Source organism: Pleuronectes platessa, chromosome 23 (genome assembly GCF_947347685.1).
Source record: "Pleuronectes platessa chromosome 23, fPlePla1.1, whole genome shotgun sequence".
NCBI classification, from domain to species: Eukaryota; Metazoa; Chordata; class Actinopteri; order Pleuronectiformes; family Pleuronectidae; genus Pleuronectes; species Pleuronectes platessa.
In genome coordinates, this window is record NC_070648.1 from 5,743,399 (window position 1) to 5,769,470 (window position 26,072).

At 44.6% G+C, this 26,072-nt stretch overlaps 1 protein-coding gene across 4 annotated transcripts; it reads right to left on the reverse strand.

Moving 5' to 3' along the window:
* Positions 1–3,933: 3,933 nt before the first annotated feature.
* Positions 3,934–25,987, reverse strand: LOC128430433 (regulator of G-protein signaling 12). Of its 4 annotated transcripts, none has more exons than XM_053416483.1 (15): positions 25,656–25,987; positions 13,810–13,831; positions 12,077–12,246; positions 11,290–11,382; positions 10,260–10,403; positions 9,535–9,717; positions 9,274–9,424; positions 8,551–8,645; positions 8,132–8,317; positions 7,679–7,752; positions 7,447–7,573; positions 6,873–6,969; positions 6,332–6,393; positions 5,755–5,866; positions 3,934–5,508 (listed from the first exon to the last, which is right to left on the reverse strand). In XM_053416483.1, exons 1-15 carry the CDS (start codon positions 25,680–25,682, stop codon positions 4,934–4,936), a joined length of 2,118 nt encoding a protein of 705 aa, XP_053272458.1. In that variant the 5' UTR covers positions 25,683–25,987; the 3' UTR covers positions 3,934–4,933. The 4 variants fall into 4 exon arrangements, with proteins under 4 accessions (XP_053272458.1, XP_053272457.1, XP_053272455.1 ...); XM_053416482.1 differs by lacking the exon at positions 25,656–25,987 and adding an exon at positions 18,045–18,160; XM_053416480.1 differs by lacking the exon at positions 25,656–25,987 and adding an exon at positions 17,733–17,992.
* Positions 25,988–26,072: the final 85 nt, after the last annotated feature.

The following is a 26,072-nucleotide window of genomic DNA, read 5'->3' on the forward strand; positions in this document are numbered from 1 at the left end:
CCCCCCACACAGGTGCACACACACTGTAACCGTGCATCACTTGAATGAACACATCGGCGTGGGGCTGCGTGTGCGTGTGTGTGTGGTCTGACAAACGCTGCGGTTGTGTAATCTTGACGGCTGTCGTCAAGACAAACCTGATGACATCACCGCTGCTGCACCAACTTGCTTCACTCACACGTTTGCTTATTATTCACGGGAAAGAACCAACTTGCATTTAACCAGGAGGAAATACAGTCGTTGTCACGTTGTGGTAGACTTCATCATTACCACCTGTATTGGATTCTAAAAACTATTCGGAGCTGTATGACTTCATCAGAAGGTTCCGGTCGCAGCTTTGTTTATTTATCAAAACTCTAAGCTCACTTTAGAAGTGGGTGTGCTGGACATGGGGGCTCTGATGTTCCCTCTGCCCTAACGAGGATGTGCTCCGGGGGCTAGAAGCTGAGGGATAAACTCTCTGCTTCTCTCTACAACCCGTGAACCCTGTGGCCCCTCAGACTCTAAACACTGAGGCCCGAGTGACTCAAACACTTCAACACAGGGACTCTCCCAACGCTGGGATTCTGTGATTCACTGCTGTCCCCGCTCACGTGTAAACACAGTCTCTGAGCTCCGGCAGCTGAGCCTCCGAATAACACAGAGCAAGGTGGACGACCGGATTGAAGCCCCCCCCCCCCTCGGGCAAATATGAGCACTTTACAACAACATTGGGAGTTTAAGGGAGATGATAACGAGTTGTAAGAAACATTGGTTGAAATCGGAAACAATTAAGGCCTCTTGTCAGAACTTGTGCCGCATCCACACGGATCTCCGTCACAGGCTTTCCCGCAGGATGTGATGTGTGGATGTTGGTATGTGGAGCTGTTAGGTGACACATTATGATGAATTAGGATTTAGTACATTTAAAAGAACTCAGTACTTCAAAAGGCGAAAGAGATGTTTACTTCCTCTACGCCCCATTTGTCACTTCTCTGTATCAGTAGATCCCACTGTGGGCATCGGGCCTCACAGTATGATAACAATTTGTAAGATATGAGAAATTAAACTTAAAAGCTAATCTGTTTTATTTTGAAATACTGGTCAGCTTTATTGCTTCAGGTTTAATAATGTATTTGAAATTGACATGTGGAGGTAAAATATATTTGCTTCAGCTCACAGCTCAGGAAAATATGCGCCAATATGGAAACTGCTCCTCGTTTCACAAGTGAGAGTGAAACTTAATTAATTGATTTTATAGTTGCTCCATAATTTTTTATTTTTTTTCCCAGTCTAATGTCAAATTTAAAGTTGTCTTTAAATCTACAGTACTTATTTGTCCTGGTTAATCGATGGTTAGCAATCAGCTTACAGGTGCATTACTAAATAAAACCATTAGTTCTCTAAATGTTCGCCTCAGTACTTCTCCTAGAAGTTATACAATTAGGAAATTAATTTGGATTCTATGTTATTTTATCTGACAAAAAGTCTAAAACCTAAAGATGTGCCACTTAGACGCATACAGAAAAATGTGAAAGTATGAAAGACTTATCTAGAAGCCATGACCTCACTAGACCTCATCAGAACAGTGTCTCACATCTTTATTGTTTAGCTATAGATTTTATTACACATGATATTTTACATCTTCCAACTTGGTGACTGTGATTCCTGTGGTGAGTCTCGTCCACAGTCATGTCAGCAGCAGCCAGCTTGCAGCGGACCCAGCTACAGCCCTGCTCTCACCACCAGCTTCACGATAAGGCCGGGGCCCGGGTCAGCGGCTGCCCGCTCGGAGAACTGATGCAGGGACACAGTGCAGCAGATAGTGAAACTAATTCCGAGGGGGGTGGAGGCATATGGTGCCTGAGGTCACATGGCTGCAAACAGAGTCATTACAGAGCACGTTCTGCTGATAGTGGATGTCTCAATTACTCTGAGGTTTTAATCTTCTGTGTTAGGATACAATCACATCAGGTGACCGCTGACCCTCACTGCTGAGAGGACTCAGAAACACGACCTCATTGTTATCTCTTCTACAATATACTCCTTATTAATAATGAATACTTATACTTCATAAATACAGCTTTATGGTTGACTCAACGGAAAACTATCGAGTTAAAAAAACTGTTTAAGAAGAATGGAGTTACACTGTGTGATGTCACCCCCTAGTGGACGTCCTAATCCCTACAGACCTGCCAGACTGTGATTACAGCTGCTTGAGCACAGAGCTGCATTTTTCTTCCTCTGGAAACAAAGGGGCTCTGGTTTTTATTTCTTACAGTGTATTCAGGAAGCTAATAAACACCTGACTCTACCCGTTACCCAGAAACACTCTTATAGAGGTAGGATTGGAAAAACTCATTTTTAGAATCATCCATTCAGTCTCACATATGAGGGGAAGTCGGAGTCTGTTCTCTTACACATCACTTCGAGCTTCACGCTATTGTGATGAACTCGGGGTGAGTTTTGATTTAAGGGAGACGTTGGTCCACATCAGCTGTAATGACATCTGCTCCCTTGGAACAGCAGGGGGCGTCAGTATTACACAGAGGGTCTGCAGTGACTGAATCAATCTGATTGACAGTAAGAGGGAAGCGATGGTATTAAGTCATATTTGTCTTGTTTGGTGCTGTGTATTCATCATCTAAATCGGTGCGTGTTTGCCTCCTGAACACAATGTACCTCTGTGTGTCTTTCCACCCAAATTCTAAATCTAACAACTTCATAAAGTGACTAAAAAGTGGTAAAATTACGGAGGCGTAGCTTCAGATTCCAGCAGATTCAGCCCAACAGTTTTAAAATATGGCTCCGTTGAATCATAGCTGTTCCTATTTTAGCTATTAAGTTGGCGAATGGGCAGAGAAATGGGCTCCGGAGATAAGACGAGAACCAGCAGTGACAGTTTCTATCTGTAGCCCTGTTAACTCTCGGATAAGGTTACCATGGCGCCCGGTGGTGGTGGGTAGAATCAAGTTCGCGCTCTTAGCAACCAGAAAAAGAAAAAGGAGCGAGTGTGCGGAGGAGCTGAACGGCTCCGGTTCCTCCCTCATCATCTCGGTCTCACATCACCTTCGGATTAAAGCCCCGGCCATTACCAGGAGGTGGCGAGGTCAGAGTCTGCAGCCGCCTCGATTAAGAGCTCTGATACTCATCACACAGGCTTTGTTATTGGAGACATGTTGAGTGTGATTATCTTCCTCTTCTTTTATGGAGTTCACAAGAATTCCAAAAGAGGCTTCCCTGGGATTTTAATGATAGCTAGAATAGAACATTTGAAGTGTCTAATTGGATATCTGACACACGCACACACACCAACACACACAGTGCAACAAGATTCTGACAACTGCAGAAGAAACACCAACACCAAAATAAGTCCACCACTGTTTGTTTGTTTACCCATAAGCCTCATCCCTCAACGCACACAGTGGGAACTGCAGGGGGGAAATTACAGATCGACACTGGAAATTGTGGAGGAAAATCCATTTGCAGGAGACGACAATGACCTTGCACCTGACAGACGCAACACTCCAGCAAGCTTTGAAAACAAGAGACACACAGGACAGACTCAGGAGAACCACAACGCCACGCTGAAGCTACACACAACAGAGCGGAGACCCCCCCCCATGAGTTAAAAAACACACCAAGCAGGTAGACAAAGCTGTGTTTTACAAGAGCGCAGAAACATGCCACACACAGCAATCAAACAAAGCCACAGCGGCGGCCTGACAACAAGCGCACACATGAAAGTACACAGAAAGGAGTGGGAGCCGACGAGAGGAGGGAGCCACAAGACTAAATGAGACCGAGCTGAGGGAGAGCGAAGGGAAGGCATGCAGAGGCGGAGAGGAGAGGCGGCGATGGAGTAGGAGGAGGAGGAGGAGGAGGAGGAGGAGGAGGAGGAGGAAGTGGATGGATACTGGGATCACAAACGTGTAAAAAGACAGACGAGAGTGATTTCCAATTCTAACATTTATTAGATCTACTCAATCACAGGTACAGAGTTTATTGGCAGTGATTATCTACAACAGGAATCTGAGAATGAGAGAGACAGGGGGAGAGATAGGGAGGGAATGGGGTGACCCAGATAAAGAATGACAGGCAATTCAACAGTGTCACCGGCTTTGAGCAGCACTTGGTCCTTCGGTGACGAATTATTTTCACCGCTGCTCAAACTGCTGCAGCACGATCTGACACCGTTTAATGAGTCACCGGTTATGGAGAGTTACATAAGGAGGAGGAGAAGAAGAAACTTGTTGAATTGCTCTTAACTGGAGGAGGTGGGATGGAGAGGAACACAGCATTTGTTTTGTAATGACCATTTAGCATCGGCACGTCCAACACTGTGCAACATTTCTATGGGTCTGACCTCCGATGTTTTCTAACTGTATACGATGAACCAGTAACTGCTGTAAACACCTGCTGATCTCGAGACGTTCCACCGTTCGGCTGCTCTGAACTATAAACCTCAGTACAACATTTACTGACCACAGTTCTGTCAAATATGGATTATTATTGATCTGTATGCAATATTCATTTATATAAAAAAAAGCTCAGCAGTCAGTTACATCAGCGTTCTCATGCACCCAAACCCTACAACATAAATTCGAACCGGAATAAACTCCGGTCATGTGGCAGAACCCAACAGTTTGTGTCGTGTGGAGTGACATCAACGTAAACGTTACTTACTGAACAAAATATACACATCACTATTTACATGATGATCCGAGTGAAATCCCGATCGATCGCACACATGCTCTGCTGTGTTTCAGCTAAACAAATTAGTTTAAGAGGAAATTGGCAAACTGAGAAAGAGTCAATATCAATTTGTCATTAAAGTGCATCAGGGTCAGTGTAGAGGGGGTTTGATCGGGGTGGTGGTCGGGTAGAGACCACCGGAGGGAGCGCACACATGCACATACGACAGACACACGCAAACACAAGGAGCACTGGTCGGTTACACTGTGGAAATACCTGAAGTGGACTTTCCCTCTCCACCTGCGTCTTGAGACTTGGGGTAGGGTGGCGGCGGAGTGAAGTTGGCCTCGGGCAGGCTGCTATTGAAGGACAGCATGGGGGACGGCGACGGGGGCAGCAATGTGCTGTTGGGGCTGCTGATGTCGCCCTCGCCCACGAGTGTCAGGTCACAGTGGGTGTCCTCCTCCACGGTGCGGAGGCTCGGCCGGGTGTCTGAGGGCCGGGGGATGGGGGACAGGTGCATGCCGAAAGTCGGGTGGCGGGGAGGGGGCATGAGGCACCGCCTGGAGTGTCCGTTGGCACTAGAGCTGAGGGAGGAGTCGAGGCTTTCCGAACGAAGACTGGAGGTGAGGGGGGCCCGGGAGGGGACGCCGTTCTCTCTGCTCTGTTTTAGTGAATCGGGAGTGGAGCAGGCCAAGTCAGAGGAGACGGAGCAGGAGGTGACGGGTGGGATCAGACGCAGGAAGTCGGGAAGCACCAGGTCTTCTTTGCGCAGGAGTCCGCGCTGGTCGTTGGCTCGGCCGCTCTGCGCCCGGCTCAGCAGGTCAAAGAATTCTGCAAAAAACAAAACAAGACAAGTTCTCTCACTTTATCTTTCAGAGCAGGTGATCGCCTCGGAGCAAAAGGATTAATTGAGTTTAACATGCAGCGTAGCAGCCTCACACCAGACAGAGACAAATAACCCTGTAGTGAAGCCAAAGAAATCAGTTAGTCCTGAGGGCGAAGCGAAGCTAAGAAATCCACCACAAACAAAAATAAATAAATAAAAGAGAAAGAGAAAGAAGGAAAAGGGGGTTTTACCTTCAGCTTCATCTATATTAATCTTTTTCTGTTTTCTCTTTTCCCCTGGGAGTGCTGAGTCTGGTCCACTTGCTCTCACAGAAAAGTCCTTGGGTGTTGACCTCTCATCTCCCTGCAGATGCAACAATAACAATGCACTCTGTTAGGGGATGGAGGGATGGGGAGTGGGAGTGGGGGGGGGGATAAGCATGAGCTGCTGAGCACCCTACTGAGCTGAGAGTCCAGATTTACTGGGATCTTCATATAAAGTGGAGACAGGTCCATCTGGTGGCTCAGCGTCTTCTCTGACCTTGCCAGTATCTGGACCGAGAACCATCTGACCACATATGGTGCAGTTACTCCAGCACGGAGAAATATGAGTGAGTGAGTCAGCCACAGGCAGTGTTAGGTCGAAGAACACAGACAGACAAAAACCCAGGAAAAATAAACACCAACGGATGGCTTAGCATTGGCTACGTGTTAATAAAGATTAATGTGGGCTGATATTCAATGCTACTGAATGTTTGCAGAAGCAGCACAGCAACAGAAAAGGACAAAACACCACCATGTGACCAAGACTGAACGAGGGAGAACTTACTGCTGCAGAAAAACTCCTGGTAGGAGGGTGACCTTTTATGGTGGAAGACTTGGATTTGTCTGCTTGAAAGAGAGAAACAAGAAACAAAGGGGAAATAAATGAGAGAGAGAGGAGAGGACACTTAAAACATATATTAATTAAATCACATGAATAACAGAGGTCGACGTGGTTTATAATAAGGTGTTAAACTTCTCAAAGTTCTTATTCCTTTGTCAAGTTTTTAGTAACCTCCAATGAGAAGGTTGTAGTTTATTTGTTTAGCTGCTTTCAGATAACCAAGCACTGTAGAGATTTTCCAGTACAATTAAACAAAAACAAATGAACGAATTTCTACTTTTCTTTATTCTTTTTTTGCCATGTTCGCTGATTTCCCAAGGACTTATTCATGGATCTGAATTAAACAGGTTTAGGGGACTGATTAGGGGAGTTTGTGCAATTTAACTGTGACTTCATATGGGGACTGCTGGGCCTTGGCAGCTGTATGTACTCGAGTGAGGGACATTCTAGTAGTTGGGATTAACAGTGTGTAACGTCTTCTTACCTTTCCCTGAAGCTTGGTCGGCTTTGTCCAACACAACTCGCAGGCCGTCCAAACTGGATATGGGAGCACCCAGATCCAAAGGCTCAGTTTGTCCACTCTGAAACAAAACATAATTAGACGTTCAGCGAGTTCGTCACATCCCCTGTTTTGCAGAAGTCTACATGTGCTGTGAGTTAATTCCTCTTTGCATATGGTTGTTTTTTCTGAGAGCATGAGCCTAATTTATGAACTGTGTTTCGGCTCCGGTCTACTGTATAATACAGTTATAATGCCTGGAAACCGACAAGACTAAAATAAATCATCTGGCAGGGAATTGAGGGGAGGAGTAAACAGTCGGCATGTTTGAGGAGTGTCGTCATTCTTAATTATAGCCCCGGTTCGCCATCTTCAGAGGCTGGGCTGAGTCACAGCGCTAACCACCATGTAGAGATGGAAAAGGATGCGGTCGATTCCCTCCCCTAACCATGATCCTCCACCCTGTGGCAGTGTCACACACACGGCGCAGGGCTGCTCTCCGGACACACAGCAGCTTCAAACACATTAAGCCGTTGTGGACGACAGGGGGGTGACTTACTATCTTGGCCACAAGATCGCTGAGGTGGAGGCCATATTTAGCCACCACAGGACGTAGGACCTCAGTGACTGGTTTGGTGGGTTTGGCTTTCAGGCCCACGGAGCGGTTAATGGGAACCAGGTCCAATCTGAGAGCAGGTACAATTAGTACAAGTAAATATCACAGCATTAAAAGAATAAACAGAAGATATGGAGCTGACGGATCAAGTCAAAGTTTGACGGGTTGTTCTCACCTGAACAAGGTTCGCTTCTCCAGCCTGAGGTCTCGTGAGCTGAGGGTCAAGCAGTCTTGGTCCAACACCAAAGGCTACGAGGAGAAAATGTATAAAATTACACATTATCAACACAGAAATCCCACAGAAAACTAAAGACCTTAACCTACGGACAAATTCTGCACTGAAATCCTCTAATCTATTCAATTCACTTCAGATTGTTTAACTTAGCTTCTCACAATGACTCCTCTAACAATAGAACAAAGCACATTTAAATGTTGAGTGCAGTCATACTGTATTTATCAAAGCTCGAATCCTAATAAACAACAGAGCCGAGTCAATTCATTCAAGAGCTCCTCGCAGCACCGCTCTGGTTCCTGTTTCTATTAGCAGCAGATGTTCTCTGCATTTTTGTCAGTAAGTTGTTGGGAGAGTACCCCCCCCCCCCCCCCCCCCCCCCCTGCCCCACCTCACCTTCTCCCCTCCCACCAGGAACAGGTCGGCGGCTGCGATGTTGACGCTGATGCTCCGGCAGAGATCATGGAGGACGTCCCTGATGGAGGCGCCGGGCCGAAGACTGATGGAGGAGCAGGAGCCGTTGGGCAGAATCACGCTGCATTGTTTGGGGGAGCGTTCCCAGACTGAGTGGCGATTATCAGACTAAGGAACAAAGGTTTAAACGGTTAATTTAGCTCCAAAATGGAAGAATTGAGTGACACATAGATTCAGTTGTAAATAAATTTCTTCATTTTCTAAACTTTTCCATCTATAAACAAAAAGTGAGTGGGCTGACAAGTAAAACAAAAAGAAGAAAAGAGCTCTGGTCTTTAATGATGGCTACACCAGTTACTGGGCCCAGTGTTGCCATGGTGATCTGTCCAGAGGAATCTTACCTCAATCTTGCCGGCAGAGCAGGAAGTGGCCATCTCCAAACTGGTACCGGACGACAAGGAGCCCTGGGATTCCCTCCGCCCATTGCTGTAGTAGTCTGCTCAAAACACAGAAAGAGAGGATGAGTTGTTGCAGAGAAGAACTAACAGCAACACTAGTCACATTAAATGAGAATTTAACATACGCAACACCAACATTATTAAGCTATAAGTTATAGAGTTCTGTGGACTGAGCCAGTTTTACAGTTTCAGGAAGAAAGCTGCAACCAGCATAACCCCAGCCCAAGCTAACAACCCATTACCAATAAGCATGTTAAGAAACGGCCACTGAACCAGTAAGATTACATTTTATTGTATTGATATATTATGATATTATAACCATCAACATTGAAGAATAGATTTCACATCCCCATATTGACGACATGTGGTTTGTTTATAACACTGGCTCTTGGATGATAATTCTCTAAATCTCCCCTAACTGTTTAAAAATGTATGTTTTTGCCAGTGTGTGTGTGTGTGTGTGTGTGTGTGTGTGTGTGTGTGTGTGTGTGTGATTAGTGCAGGGCAGCTGCGTTTCATCATGATGCTGTTGACAAACCCGGAGTTGGCATTGATTTGGTGTATTGTTCGTGGACACTAAAGATCTGCTAAAGTTTGTGCGTTGCTGAAGACTCCGTGGGGATCTTTGTAACCAGAAGGCAACAGGCTTGTTAATTCATTTCTCACCGAGGTTAATGTCTCCGATTTCCTTCTTCTTGGGGCCCTTCCCAAAGCTCCTGTTGCGGGACCACGAGAAGAAGATCCCACGTTTCTTGTCGGCGCTTTCGTCTTTGCTCTCTTCGTTCAGTGACCTCCCTGACCTCTGCTTTCTGACCTCCTGTGAGATGGAAGACAAACAATACGTTCTTAACCTGTCACACTGAACTGATGACCATACATTTTCATCTGTTGTCACTTTAAAGCATGCAGTCTAGTCTCTTGTGGCACCTTCTTCGGAGTGGACAGGCTGGAGCGGTCCGAGCTGGCGCTGTGTTTGGATGGCGCAGGGCTGCAGGGGATCTGGTAGGGGTCCGGCAGGGGCTGACCGTCCACCTCAGCGCGCACACACTCCTGGTAGAGGGAGGACTTGAGGAATCGGGAATAGCTGTCGAACTTCATCAGGTTGAAGATCTGGAGACGTGGAGAAAGAGCGATGAAGAGACGGAAGTCAAGAGGGGTCATTCAAGTGAGAAAAGAGGCAGGGGCAGACTAAAACAAGGGGGACAAAACTACTAGTGTGGACATAAGTTTACAGCTGATGTTATGACAGGTGTCTCAACAGTTATCATTTCTATCATGCTCGTGTGCAGGCTGGAAATATACAGATCTCTTGACTGCATGTCTATGTGTCTGTGTGTACAGTATGCTCTGGATTCTCTGTGGGTGTATGCCAGTTTGTGTTTATCTCTGTGGGAAAGCCTCAGCGCCCTTTCGTAAACAAACCCAGATGGCCACCAAAGAACCCAATATGCTTGTGCAAAGTGGCTAAAGGCGAGAAGAGAACAAAGCCCCCTATAAGAGAATGTCTCCTGATAATAATTCAGAGTGAAAACTCTTAATCTTCAGCCCATGTTAATCAAAGATGTGAAATACTGGAATAACTGTGGAAACACTGTTTTTTTAAACAGATTGTGGTGTCTCATTTAATCCACTCCGCTGCTGTGTGGTCGTACCTGTAGCTGCTGGGTCTTGAACATGTCGGGGCGTGGGGAGGTGAGGACGTCGTCGGCCAGCTGGGCTTGGCTGTCGATGTTGACCGGCATGGTGGCCTTGCTGGACAGGAAGCTGTTGTAGATCTCTCCTGCTCTCTGGGACAGCTGCAAGGAAACGGGAGAGGTGATGTTGAATTACAAAAACAACAGCAGCTTCCATGTTGTGTCTTCTTATCTATCTGTTTCACACAGTGAGACCCCTTGTTTTAACCCCATTAGTGGCTCTATTACCATAAAGCAGTGGTTCCCAAACCTGGGAGTCATGACCCACAAATGTGGCCACAAGATAAACATGAGACAAACTCGTTCTATGGCTGGAGCAACCATAGAACGAGTTTGTTTCAAAATAGCGTATTAAAACAGTGCTTTAGTGCTGTATCATACCTTGTATCATACCTTGTCCATAATAACACACCTGATAACTTACAGCATGTGACCTGTCACATACACTGGACATGTACATGCCAGTGTAAACAGGAAGCACATTGTCTACTATGAAGGAGAAGCAGCAAAGGTGAAATACAAGACGAGGTATCTCTTCTCTTGGACTCACAACGAGGTGGAGCTGTTACCAAAGCTGAGTGTTAACAATGTTTTGGATTCAACAATGGTAGGAGGCCAATGCAGGTGTTTTGACATTTTTTTTAATACTGTTGACGCCAAACATAAACTTAGCAACAGTTGGGCAGTATAAATATTAATGTGGCAGTGTGGATGTAGCCCGAGGGAGGAGAGATTATTTATGAAATATGAGAAAATATAAACATGGATTCCTTCACGTATCAAAAAAGATGCAAATGAACCATTAGAATTTAAAACCTGTGAAAAAATAGGTCACATAATTTATTGTGTTTTAAATTGGAAACCACTGATGTTAAGACAATTATAATTTAACCACTGTGTATAGAGTTTTAAACAATAACATAATGTGTCAGTTCACATTGGACCACAAAGCTTTGACTGCAGCTATAGCTGCATACCGTGGACTTACCTGCTTTTTATCAGTTGCTGGGACATGACTGAAGTATTCACAGGCCTGCCAGAACAAGATATTCTCCTCACTGAATTCTTTCTTGAGAAATTCCTGTGAAGACACAAAATCCCAATAAGTTTCTTTATGATCTCAAAGTGCTGATCACTTTCACATCCTCCTGGCACTGCTGCTACTGTTGCTGCTGAAGCCACTAGCGAGGAGAGAACATTATTTTGTGTTATGCTGTGACCAAAATTGGAGTAAGTGTGGGCGCAGGATGGAGTGGGCGAGTGCGGCTCTGATCAGCGCTGAGGGAAGGTGAGGAGGGAGGTGGTTCTGGGACGCCAGGACTTAATGCGGAGCGTTCCGAAGGTGTTGTGGGCTAAATTCAAACACACATCTTTTATGTGGGAGGTTTGGTAACATAAAGAAAAGCTGGTACTGAACTCGAACTTATTCCCGATTTTTACCTTGTTTAGAAAAGCTCTCATATCACCGCTCTCACATCACTGCACTACATGCGGGTCAGAGAGGAAACACTTACAGAATGTAATTACTGTGTGTAAATAATTGAATAGAGGAAGGAGGGTGAGTTTACATTGCGGCTCTCTAATTGCAGCACAAGTTCAAATTCATATTTATTTAACTTTTCAACTCCTTTAGCTTTCATTGAATTAATGAGCAAGATTAAAAGAAACTAAACTGGCTCCCTGTGTTTAACTCCTACATCTGAATCATGAAGCTGCTTTCAACGCCACTCCGCAAACTTTCAAGCAACGTGAGAAACTTGCTCTGCCCAGCTTACCGAGAAGTAGCGCACGCCCACTGGGTCCTGGAGGAGCCGCTCGAAGCAGGCGGCCCAGCTGGCCACGCGCTGCTCTGGAACCCCCCGGCGGCTGCCCGCTCCTGGAAGACTGCCATTGCTGTTCAGGCTGCTCTGGCTGCAGCATCCCTGCAACTGGACTCCACTGTAGTCTGCAGGAGCAGGAGAGTGACGCAAAGCTTTAGACAGATCATGGGGAAAAACGTAAAAGGGACAAATTACAGCTATCACCCTTATCGGCCTTAATCTGCATTTTTTTGGTTATTTTTTACCTTGCAAATTTTGAATCTTTGAGAAAAAGTAATCTGTAGTAATATAGTTCCAATATATTTCCCTAGACCTTGTTAAAAATATGATTAACTAAACACTATTATTAATAATATTATTATTAACAAACTACATTAATGCACATAGGTTAAAACCATAAAATACATCAGATTCGGGCTCTAGTGCTAATGTTGCTAGCTCTAGAGGGACGTGTGGAGCACCACACATCTGATTGCATCCTACAAGGAGTGAAACAGCAGCTGCCACTCGGGTGATAAAAGAGGAGCAAACAGGGTGCATGACAATGAGGGAGAGGAATAAAAGAAGAAGGAGAGTAGACACAGACGAGAAAAGGGAGACTGGCAGGGAGACCGGTTGAGGAGCTGGGGGTCAACTAAAGTGGAGAAGGAGGCACTTCCTCTGAGGTACCTGCTATCGAGGCGGCAGATGGCCACTTTAGGGCTGCAGGACGAGCCGGGAGGGAGTGCAGAGTAAAAACAAAACAAAAGGATCACAATGGAGCTGGTTAGAAATAAACTAGCGCCTGGTGTCACGTTGTGAGAGAGAGTTAAACGGTTGGCATGGGCAACTGATATTTACAGACTTTCTCTTTTCTATTGAGAGTAGAAATCCTGGATTCACTGAAATGTTATTGTGGCGTTGTGAAATAAAGCAGCTGTAAATAGCAAATAAAGTTCTAATGTGGCCTCTTCATGACCCTTCGAAGCAATTTGCAGAACGGTGAATTATCTTCTTCGCTGTGACGACACAGGCCAGATGACCGATTTCCTTGTGTCACTTTCTGTCCACAGTTTGCTGACAAGCCATTTGTGTGGACTCGGTTTAACGTATTAGGACTGAGGCTTTTGAGATGCCTGTTTACCACATTGTGTGCAGCTCAGCTAATGAGATGGCTTTAGAAAGCAAACAGCCATGTCTGATCCACATCCACGGTGAAAGGAGCGGTGCTGCGCGTCCACAACCGCAGCCTCGGTCGGCCTGTTAGCAAATGTTATTAACTGCTATGAAAGGGAAGGACCAGACAGCATGCACGCTAGAACCGACTGTGACCCGAAACACGCTCAACAAACAGCCTTTGTTAATGAGGCATGCTGCCTGCAGTGCATACATCATTCTCACTATAAGTATTTTTATTAGACCATTTTATTGAGCGGCGACAAAGTCCTCTTTTGAGGCTCGAGCAGAAAATGAGAAATAAAAATGCAGACAGGGAAAAATGGACAGAGCATCAATATGAGCAAACGGGGATGAAAAAGTTTCAGGGTTAGTGAAAAGGAATGACTTTAAAATCCGGTTAACAAGCCTTTTGTTTAGTTTGAGCGTTAAGATCACAAATATCCATTAGAGAGCTGGAATTCTACTCCGCTTTTACGCTTAAGCTTCCCTTTTTAATTTTGTTTAAGTGGAAGTATAAGAATGGTACTCACCGCCATCTGAAGAAGCAGCAGACTGAAAGAGAACAAAGAGAGACATGAGTGAGGAGCTGCTCTCATGACCTCTTGTACTCAGACAAGAGGCTGAATACTGTGCCGATAGCAGCGTCTCTCCAGGCATCTGACCAGTAGCTCTGAGGTGTGTGTAAGAATGTGACCTTGTGTGTGTGTGCTACTAGAAAACATTCATTTGTAAGTGGGTGGACCCCTGCTTGCTCCCACACACAGCTGTTCACACCTCCACTCCAGGACCCACCCCTCATTTTATATTTTCCTCTCAGGCTTGAATGTGTGCATTCCTGCAAACTGTAGCCACAAAGATCAGAGCTCATCAGGGCTGAGCTGCTTGAGAGGCCATCACTGGCCTTAATGGTCCTCCTTTCACTTGCTAATTCAGGAAGTGAGTGGTCTATGCATGAGTAGATGTTGCTGAATAGACACCAAACAGTTTCTCCCCCCCCCCGGGGAGCACAGAGGTTTTACGGTGACAACTTTCTGTAACTGGTATGTAATTAAAGACAAGAAATGATGCCCAGATCTCATGATGGCTCCACAAATACTTAAATGCAATTTAGCCAACTTTCAGCATTATTTTGGTCGGGCTAATAAAGAGAGATTTAACGCCTAATCTGTGAAGCTGTTATCGTAAATAAATTGAAAGGCAGGGGGTGGATATGAGAGGCGCATCTCAGGGTTCGGTCCAAGAACAGCACAAATCTGTGCGTTGGAGGATTCAACTGAAAAGGGGAGACTATTTCCAGAAGAGTGTTTGCTGAGCTGCCACTTCAAAGTGCAAATATTCAAGACTGATAATACAGCTAAACAAGGTTCTCATTACCAGGCACTAAGCTCTGGTGTGAGCTGTAGATACATTGTGTGATTAATGGTATAATAATGGATTGTAGATCTAAAATAAATCAAAAATAAATCAAATCCTGGACACAAGGCCTGATCTGGATCCACAACACAATTTAAAGGGTTCTTCCTTGGACCTTGACCAATACCACATGTATCCACCAACTTTCGTGGTGATACGTCCTGTGGTTTTTGTGCAATCCTGCTAATTAACAGATACACAAACAAACAAATGGAGATAATCACATAACATCCTAGTTGGAGGAAATAAGGGTAAGTGTTGTTGTCATTATCAAGTTTCAGCCTCATCAATGAGCCTGAGAACACGTCCGGTCATATATCGTGCTCCGGCCTCTTCAACTGGCCATCTGAAGGCCGAGGACGTCCCCTCCGTCATGTGCTGCCTGCTTCCATTTTGGGAGTGACCACATGTAAAAACTCTATCAGACCCAGACCGCTAAACCACTAATTGTCCGCCACAGCCCCTTTACAACTCGGCTGCTGCTGACTATAAGGAGCTCCTGGCTGCGTACAGTCAACACCCAAAATCATGGGTGGATAGCCAGAGACCAACATGAGGCTGAAACAGAGGAGGGAGAGACGAGAGAACACCCACTCCATCTGTCCGTCCCTTTTGGATCTAAAAACAGCTAAACCTCTAACCTTAAATATATGGAGTGTTGAGACTGCGGTTTGTTTTAAAGAACAAGACAGACATCAAACAATGTGACGTAAGTGTTGTTTTTAGCGAACAAAAGGGTTCCCAGGCTGGGAATTTGAAATTATGAATTGGTATATTCACGATTGTCAATGCTTAATGAGTCATTGCTAATTCTTAAGCCTCCACATGGAGATATTTTACATCTGAGATGATATCAAAGATCTAAGTCTTGTAGGAACGAAACTTCCTCAGCGATACGCACAGTTACAAGTGGGAGAGTTATCACAATGAAGTCTCCGTTGGCACACACTAATGATGTCAGGGCTAAGCTTCTATAAATCCTGCGTGTGTCAGAGGAGAATTATGTCGATGACACACATGCCATGAGGTGCGTTGAACACGCCTGAGTGTCTGAACAAATGTAATTTTGTAAAACCCCACAATCTAAGCATGTGTCATTGCTTTAGTTCCCTTTCTTGTTCTTTACAGTGGCCTTGGGAACCTTGAATGAGGCTATATAAATCCAAGCTTTATCAACTGGCAGGAAATTGTAAAAATAAAATGTCCACGGTAACATGTCCGAATGGCCTGATTTTTCCAATCAAACATTCCCTATGAGATGATATAATAGGGAAAATAGGTATTTATATACGAGAGGAAAACACAGATACGTCGACTCTTTAACTTGATAAATTAACTAAATGATAAATCATGTTGGCTAATAATCTGTAGATCAGCTAATTAGCTGACTGACTAATTACTGACACAAACATGATTAACCATAATTAAAAGTTGAGCAGGTAGGGCTGGCAAAGATACAGAGGGCGGTGTGTATGTGTGTGTGTGTGTGTGTGTGTGTGTGTGTGTGTGTGTGTGTGTGTGTGTGTGTGTGTGTGTGTGTGTGTGTATGAGGCAGCAGGGGTTAGACCACACACACACCAACAAGTGTTTTTAAAGTCGTAACTGCTTCCTTGACCACGAGTCCCCCACAATGAGTCTGAAGTGCTGACCCATCCACACCATCCCCTCTTGTCCACATACGCTTCCTCTGTCGACACCTCTGGTGACAAGCGGCTCCACTGTGGGTGGCTCTGCAGCACTGCAGGCCCTCTTTGATCCCTTTCATCTGAGGTCAGATTGCAAATATCCAATTTCACAGTTGGAATCGCTCTGAGTGCCGTACATGTCGGGTTGTTATCAAGCAAACAGACAACATCACAGTTCAAGTCACAGTGAGTGGCTCTTCGGCTGGAAAATGCTCTTCCAAGCTTTACTGTGGTACCACCCCCACGCCGTGCAGTCTGGCATCTCAAGACACCACATGCTAAAGGAACGTAGATGAGCACACCGACAGATTTATGTGTGTGTGATCTGAAGTGACACATCAGGACTGAAACACACACTTTTCTTGAATGTAGTGTTGTTCGGTTGGTTGGTCGATATGCCCTTGTCCAACCAATTGTCATCGGTGGAAACTCAAGCCAGGGCCGATGCCAATATTAGGAAGTAAAAAAATTCCAATACTTATATAAATTGGCCAGGATACATACCCTAAAATTATATTTTAAAGTTTTAACAATAAAATCAAATATAAATAATTATAAAAGGAAAAATAAAGCACAGATACTACATATAAGCAAGTTTAAATGATAGAATAAAGATTAAGACACATCTTTTCTGTAATGTTTATTTAGAAAAATAATAGCCTTCATATCGGCAAACACTAATACTAATATGTCTATGAAAGGCTCATATTGATGGATTTGAATGGTCCAACCGATACATTTGTCGGGCTCTGGTGAAAACTGTCTCCCAGCTTTGTAAGGTCAAATATCAGTTTTTATATCACAGCTCAACAGCAAACACGGCTCATCAACTTGCTCCTTCAACTTTGTGTTTAACGTTGAATGTGAGCATATAAAAAAATAGCCATAGATTAGCTTTAAGTTAAATATGCTGCAAAGACCAACCGAAAAATGTTGTTACCCCCGTGACTTATCGATTAGCTGTAGTCGGTACGATTACACGGTTTTACGTGTCCGACACCTGACGTAGTCAAATCGGTTAAAAGATAAACAACATTCACACAAACGTTAATGCAGCTCATTAGCTCCTCTCACAGAGTTAAAAGTTAGGTTTTTCTTGACAAGGCAAGTTCCTGCCGTCAGAATTTAGATTTTTAGCCCTGTTAAACACACGGCTAAAAAAACGAAACAAAGCAAAGTCAAGTCAACACACAGCCACAGTTCCCCACCGCTTCAAACAGCTGTTCAGAGCATTCAAGAGATCGGCGACAAAGAGGGAAATTAATGAGAAAAACAGCTGACTTAACAAAACGAGTTTCACCGCTTCGTACAGCGGAGGGAGAGGAGGCTCGGGCGGAACACCACAGTTTACTTACAGTGCCGAAGTTCCAGGTCCTCTTGAAGGAAAGTCTCTTTTTGAGACTCATTGTTCCCAGTCTGCTACACCAGCAGCCCACAGACAGAATATGTGTGTGTGTATGTGTGTATGTGTGTGTGTGAGTGTGTGAGTGTGTGAATGCATACCTGAACATTCCCCACCCAAAACTCAGAAAACCATGTCTGTACAAGTCGGAGCGGGGGAAAGAGAGGGAGGGAGAAGGAAGCAGAAATCTGACATGGTACTGGACAGAGAGGAGGAAGAAGAGGAGGGTGGGGGGGTATGAAGGAGGAAAGATAGATTTCCTTACTCTGCAGCTGTTACCATGGTTCCCCACTGACAATACATACAGCCTGAGCCACAGTGGCATGAAGGAATCAGATGAATCAATCCCCCCCCCCACCACTCTCAACTATTGCCACAAAAACACACACTCGCTATGTCAAAACCACAGCGGCCTTCCCCTTTTGTTTCCAGTCCGGGACCCCCCCCCCCCCCCGCCCCTCTCTCAGAAATAAGTACTCAGTCGAAACTTAAAATGGAAACCAGATGGATTTGGTTTAATCAAAATAAAAGTTTGGTCGTCTCTTAGCTGAACTCGGGGCTTAATTTCCCGCTGTCAAAAAGCACCATTCTTATGAGCCCAGCCGTAATCCTGTCAATTGGTGTTTTCTGCGAGCCAAGTAGCTCACGTACGAGAAAAGGAAAATATGTATATTTTTTTGCTTTCCTTTTATATTCTGGCATCGCTCCTCGTCTCCGCCGTGTTTCCGCGCCTCCACATATCTTCTAAATCTCTGTATTTCGAGAAACTATTATTCTTGAATAATGGGGCCTTGTGTTCTGAGGTTTTCCAACAAACGTGTTTGTGTTCTTTGGACTTAATTTTGCCATAAATAATGGATGAGATATGGTGTTTATTAACAGACTGCTTTTCATGGTAGATTTCTCCTGTTTAATTGGATTTTAACATGGTCTCCCCCTTTGGATCTATTGGAGGTTTGTAATATTTGCACGCCTGTGAAACCACAGGTTACATCTGAGAGGCTTTGTTCATGCATGCACTGGGTTGTATAGATCTGTGTTTGCATTGAAATGTACAAATGCAGATAAATAATGGTGGGACACTTTCATGTGTTGCACCAGATTGGGACATGCATTCACAAATCACTACAATCGTACATATCACAAATAAATCTAAAAATAATGAATTTAAAGAGATAATGATGTGATTCTCTTGCCGGCGTCTGCGCCACAACAAGTAGGGCTCCCACGATGAATCATATTAAAAATTCCCTCACGATGCATATACGCCAATTCAATCTCACTTCCAAGTGACACAGACTCTGCAGCATTGTCATTAGGGAAATCAGCTGCATCAAAACAGGGGCTCCCACTTTGTCCCTCAACAAATGACAGCGCGGCGTTACACCACATGATGCAGCAGAAAATTAGCAGTGAGATAAGTAAACCCATCGAGAGCAATTCAGAGACTCACAAGAAGGACATTAATAAGACAAAATGAATCCAGAAGAAAATCCCATTGATTGTGCGGAAGGAAGAAGATGTATTTGTGTAGTTTATAGGAAAAGCTTCTTTCAGCACTTTACCTATTATTAAGTATTAGTGAGTTATTGAGTAAGACACATTTGAGTCTCATATCATCCAAAGCTCTGCAGGACTACACCCTAACATGTTTCTTTATGTCTCTTCATGTGAAGAATATGATTTATAGTTATTATAAATCAAGCATCACAAAGCATTATTCATTATTGTATGATTTGGCCATAAACACCTGCACCTACAATTCATTATCGAACCTGTAAAGTAATGTGCTGTAAAGAAAAACAGTGCTTTTCATGTAGGGATTTGTAAATCACAAGTTCCAGATATTTCCATGTTTTTTTTTAGATGAATTAGATAATTGCATGTTTGAATATAAGAAATCCGGTGGGCTCCTCACTGGGACAAAATAATCGTTGTTCATTGTGTGCGTTATTGTCCTACAATACAAAGCACAACAGAAATAGACGAGCTCTCACAGCTGGAAACATTTAAAATGATTCTAGACAGTGTTGATACAGCTCCAGGAACATCTTGAAAATACTAAATAAAGAATTAAAAAACTGGATGATCTAGAGTTGTAATGGCAGTAGCTTTTCAAAGTCATGTTTGATGTTCGCCACCACATCTGTTGTATCATTTTTGTACAAACGGTTATTTATTAAAAAACACTGCATTGTGCAGATAATTACCAGTGTATATACGTAATGCTTTAATATAGAACTGTAGCACAGAAAGCATGTGTGCCTTCATGTGCAGATAAAATCTGTCCTGCAGTAATTAGAAGCTATTCGAGGCGCTGAGCTGAGTCATCCATAGCTGTGGTTAGAAAATCACAGAACGCAGAACGCTCAGACCCCCAGCTCTAATTCTGCTCTTTGACCCCCCTGAGGCAGAGCGTGGCTACAGCAAGGTGAGCGCATCCGTAGATTCACAACAGGAGCGAAACATGTTGGAACTCTTCAAGCAAAAAGCCTCCAGGACAAAAACATTTCACTAGCGCCTTTCTCCAGTGTTGCTGCTCCAAGAAATCCAGCCTGTTGCCACAAAGTAAAAAGGATTCACGTGAGCTCTGAGCCTTCGCTTGATTAAATCAATGTGCAAAACATTTCTACACGGGCTTCACAGCGACAACGAACGCCGCTTGTCACAAGACCTGATTGCATGTCAAGCTCTCCGCCAGGCAATCTTGACCGAGGACGGGAAAATAATCTGGACCTGCTATCTGCGGCAGACGACAAACTATTCCCTGAAAATAACATCAAGAGAGAGCTTCGCATGGAGGCAACTTCCTTTAGAGGGAGGGAGGGAGAGGGTGCGGTGACTGATAAGATGGAAGAGACATTTCTTTCCCAACCAAGCAAGGAGAGTGTGAGAAAGGGAGGGAGGGAGTCAGACTGATTCAGGGAATTATGAAACTCATTCGACCATATCCAAGTGAAGATAAGTGAAGGCAGACGACAGACAAGCTTGTATTTGATTTCTGGTGGTTAACAAGTGGATCCCAGTGTTTTTATTGAGGGTAATCTTGTTTGTCACCACAAATATGCCAGACACTCTATCACATTAGCAAGGATCTGTTGAGGTCAGCATGCTTATGTGATGCTACGGGACCAGGAAGGGTAAACAGCATGAACACAATTCATGTGTCTCCTTTGCTATTATGTCCAATACATATCAAGGGCTGTGACACTCTGTTGATTCCTGTCATACAGTCACATTATCCTCAGGTTTCTGCAAATATCAAACATTTCAACATGTAACTGACAAATCCTATTCTGGTGACAAGAGACTAAGAAATTATAACAGTTGTATAATTTCACTTTTGCTTTTAATACTAAAAAGTAACTAAGTAAAACCACATGTCAAATCAAATATTCTAAAACATGGTGTCTGTTTAGGTAGTTCCTTATCACACCGATGTAGTTTGGTTTTAATATGATATTTGATGATGTAAAAACAGGGTGAAGCATCATGATTGACCAGCAATCTGCAGCGCAGTATCGTGGCTAAACACCATGTCACAAGGAAAAGATGGCGGCACCTGCAGTCAGGATATTTCGTACAATAGGAGGAAGTTAATTTGTGTCGTCCAGCTTTATATACCGTCTATAGTTCAGACCTGGTACTAACATCCGTCTCTGGGGATCCAATCAAAAATGAACAGCTCTCACGTCAGTCCACACATGGCTTTAGAATGTGTCTCCTCTCCCTACATGGGGTGGATCTCAATTCCCTGCTCCCTATGCAAATAACACGTATTTTCTGTTTGCAAAGACCAATTGTTGTTTTTTTGCCAGTCTGAGTTTGACAGACAGGTTCATTTACAGTGTGTGTGTGTGTGACAGAGAGAAAGAGAGGCTGAGAGAGAACAGGCAGAGGATGGGCTACGTGAATCAATGCTCTGCACCGCAGATTTTACTCATTTGAAACAGTGAAAAGAAAATAGAAAATCAATGTGGCAGTCAGTGGTAATATGGCGGAGGTGGCCACAAATAAATAAATGGATGAGAGAGACTGAGAAATGTAATAATCGTTTAAAGTTAATTATTAAACTTTGGGGGTCAGTGGATGTAGTATCCTTGAATGGGCCAAGGACACGTGTGTTCATGCTGCTTAAAGAATGTGGTCCCATGTGTCCCAGACCACGGGCCTCACTTGGCATCCTCAATGCATTGTGGGTACATTCACACCTGTGCTTCATCACCAGAGACAGACGTTTAATACCAGATCTGAACAGGGCCTGACAATGGCCTCTTGTATCGGGTGCTTTAATTAAGTGGCTCTCTAAATAGTTTGATTTAGAAACAAATAAACATATGAAAGTTCTACCTCTGAATTTATAATGATGCTGGGTGAACAAACATCAAGCCCTGTGTCATGAGCCGAGTAAAGGGTCCAGACTTGTGTGGCGGCGGCTTTTAAACGTTATCCTCTCAGTAAATAAATGAGGTGCTCTCTCTGTGTCTTTAAAGACATGAGTGATTTGCATGTGAACAGAGGCCATCGTCACGGTGCGTTTCATCTCCTAATCCCCTTGATCAGCCGTAATCTACTGCCTGTTCCCCAATGCTAACCGGTGAGCCCCAGCAGATGGGTATGGCTCGACTCCTGTCTGGATTAACGTGGCATTACTATGATTTCCGCAGTGCTTCTGCTGTGTGTGGGTGCACATATGCGTGTATGTGTGTGTGTGTTTGTGGGTGTGTGTGCCACTTGCTGCTGATAAGGAAGCTGACAGGGTGTGCTAGCCTGTTTAAATTTGTCCCTTTGCTGCCCTCCTCACTGAGGCAACCCAACCAGTATCAGACTCTCTCTTTCCCAACTAATAACAATGTCAACTCTGATCTTCACTTTGTCTGAACCTGTTCAGCTCATGTTAGCAGACACTCAACTCAGTCACTATAACCGTGAAGCCTTATCGCAAGCCTTAAAACATAACATGAACTCCCTTTGTTGTGTTGGACAAACACACACGAAGAGCGGCACAACACAGCTGGACTGAAGAGAGCGAAACTAGAACCGGAGACCAAGACCCCTCCCATCCCCATTTATTATCATACAAAAAGGGCTGCGCACACATGAGCCTGGAGGGCTTTAGGTGGGTAAAACCACATAAGATGCCACCACACCCTACTGCTGCTGCTGCTGCTCTCCTTGTCTTCCATAAAGAAAAAACACCAGAAAACGGACTTTCCAAACTGGAACCTGACACCTATAATTAGCCCTGTGAACCCCCCACCCCACGTTTTCCACCACACGTTCTTACACGAACACTTAGTGTGTGTTGTTTTGAAAAGTCCGTGTGCTTGGGTGTATTTGGTGGAGTGATGATAAGGCAGAGATATGTGTGCATATCGGCCTCCCGGGAGTGTACAGGGCTATTTAATGCCTGTGACAAGTAACTGGCATAATTGTTTATTTCCTGTGGGAGTCCTCCTGACCTTACGGGGGTGCACTAATCTTATTGGTTATGCAGGAAACATTAGCTGGATGGATGAGACTAGGGAAGAGGTGAGGACAAGCTTGGCTTAAGTCCATCAATTAGTTTGAGGGCTGTAGGAGGACACTGAATCTCTACTGGTATTTGGCATGATAACAAAATCCTGATAATGCTCACGGTATTGTTATAGCTGAATAGCTGGTAATACAATACTTTGTTGTGAGTTTTTACTTTTGCAAAAAAAAAGGGCTCGTCTGCACACTCAATGCTTCCTAATAGACAGTTACTTATTTCTGTCATAACTTTGCTTTCCGCCATTTTGTGTAGAGCTTTGAGTTGTCTAGCACTACATCATTTGCAGTTCAGGGCAACCTTTTCATTTTCTGCCATTAGAAGCACAATAACTCATGGTGCAGGACATAACACGCCCGTGGCATTTGCCTCAACCAAAAGATGGAAGCTATATATTTCTTCATGTTGACCGCGGGATTATGATGTTTATAGAAAAAGTGCATGAGGAGAAGTTAGTGTTTACACTGCCAAAGAGGAGCGCCAAGCCTCACAATATCACAGGGAGAACTTGTCTGCCCTGACAATCCATGTTTACGACTCCAACAGTGCGACCTTGGCCCGATTCTGGAGCATCTTGTGCCAATTCAAGGCCACAACGATACCAACTACACACTCAGCTCTGGGTCTCCCTGCCATCCCATCACGGTCTAATGAGACAGGTCTGTCTTGCTCAATGCGACTCCACGTCAGCGTTGTCTGAGCTACAGGTGTGGGGTAAAGAGTTGAACACGACAGGCAGCTCGCTCTATCCCAGACATGTCTGAACTGTTACCAGGGAGGTGATAAAAGACTTTGGCAGGTCCTGAGCTGTTCCTCGTTGAGTAACCTCCACACCCTTGGCAGTAGATTCCCTTTCGGTGAAGCAGAGAAATGTAATAATAGTACAATTGAGGAAGATAAACAGTGAGTGGTGAATCATTCCCGGCAGTCGTGTATCAGATGTATAGACATCGTGGTACAGGCAGCTTCTACTACAGCCAATCAACCGATGATGATATGCGGTTTGCTGAAAAAGATACATCATAATCATGGATGTTGATAGATGATGTCATAGCGTTTTTGCGTGACAACCGCCAAGAGTGGAGCTGCAGTGCGTCTCCATCCAGAGATGGCGAGGCAGCGGGTATTTTCCGTGGTTACAGCTCGGTCAAACAGCAAACTCAGCAACCACAGCCACATCTGGTCATCGGGTTATTGGCTGTTGCACATTCATGAATCGAAAAAAAATCAGCCGGACAGTTTTAATAACTTCTACTCGAGGACTAAGCTTTGTTTTGTTAACGGGCTGTTTTTCCATTGTGTGGGTTTGAAATGAGCAAAATTACTAAATCGCAGTGAAATGTCTCGCAATGAAGAGGAGAAGGAGAAAAGGAATCATATAGTGGAGACACTTACAAAATGTCAGGCTGCTTAGTCTTTGCATCCTATAATGCTAGCCTAAGGAAACATTTCGTGAGTGCAATTGTCCGCCCACACTCCAGAACCGACCATGTGATGTCTGTGAGAAGTGCGTCGTGTTCTCCTGCCTGTAACGCTGATCCCCTTGAACGCTCTATTCTGGTTCCTATCCTCAAGTCATAACATCCTCATACATAATTGACAGATTCATTATCATAATCAAGTGTGGCATCCCAGCTTTGAAACTAATGCAATATAGTTGAGCGAAAAAGACCACGCAGCAACAAAAGCAGGACACATTTGAGGAATCAGAGCGAGGACATGTCAGCACAACGCCAACACAGGCAAGGTAAAATCACAGGCAACCATTTCAAGTTCAAACTAGTGTCTTGCTGTAACATGACCAATGCAAAAAATACAGTGCACTTGAAGATTCCCCTGAAATTGTAACTCTGTCAGACGGCCATAACCTCAGAGAATCTAACTTCTCCCATTGTCACTAACTGACTGGGAGAAGGCTTCCCCTCTCAGAGCGAGTACAGCAGAGCGCACATCCTTCAAAGGCTCATACAGTTCACAAAAATAATCCGGGGCTCACTTTACAAACCTCTTTTAGTACAGCTAGGTCTAATTTAAAGTCAGCATGCATCCTGATGTCGGAGCTACACCACATTCTGCTGTATACAGCAGTGCTGTGTGTACCATAAAGCACATGAGAATTCAGCTGGCACGACTCAAAACATTCCTCTGACAGACCACACAAGCTAACCACTGTATGCCGCTCAAAGGCTACAACAGGAGCCACAAAGAGCCCAAAGAGGGAAAAGTAATGATGGCAGGCAAGATACCACCAAGTGTGAAAGATGAGGTTGGCATCGCCAAAACAGAGAGGTGAGGACAGACGGAAAGATGAAGACTTCCAAGATTTTCATGACAAGGACTTACAGAGTTGAGAGTTAAAGTTTGCTCCATGTATGACGCTGTGTGCGTGCGTTTGGCTCGTCTTCAGCGCTTCTCCACACGCCTGCTGTGTGTAAACGAGTCCATCCGCTGGAGCTCCCTGGCGTGTGTGTGTGTCAGTGTTTGCGGCGCAGAGAGACAGAGCTCGACCGGGGGACGAGAAAGCGTGGAGGAGAGCCAGCAGTCCTGACAGCTACTGGGAGTTCAAAAGCTCCCTCTCTCTTCCTCTGCTGCCGGTTCCTCTCTCTCCCTCTCTGACTCGCTCTCTCTCTCCCTCCCTCTGCCACCCTCCTCTCTCTCTCTCGTTGCTGTAAATTCCTCCTCCTTTCCTCTCTGTTTACCTCCCTCCCCGCCTCTGTGTCTTCATGCTTTCTCTTGGTTTTTCTGAAACGCCCACAGGAT

What these genes read in the sequence shown, in the direction of transcription:
- LOC128430433 (XM_053416480.1), bottom strand. Translation starts at nt 17,888, where the DNA reads ATGTTCAGGTATGCATTCACACACTCACACACTCACACACACACATAC. An exon ending in TCCTGGTGGGAGGGGAGAAG is followed by an intron (nt 7,753 to 8,131) that starts GTGAGGTGGGGC and finishes TTCTCCTCGTAG; the next exon opens with CCTTTGGTGTTGGACCAAGA. An exon ending in CCAGGAGTTTTTCTGCAGCA is followed by an intron (nt 5,867 to 6,331) that starts GTAAGTTCTCCC and finishes TTGCATCTGCAG; the next exon opens with GGAGATGAGAGGTCAACACC.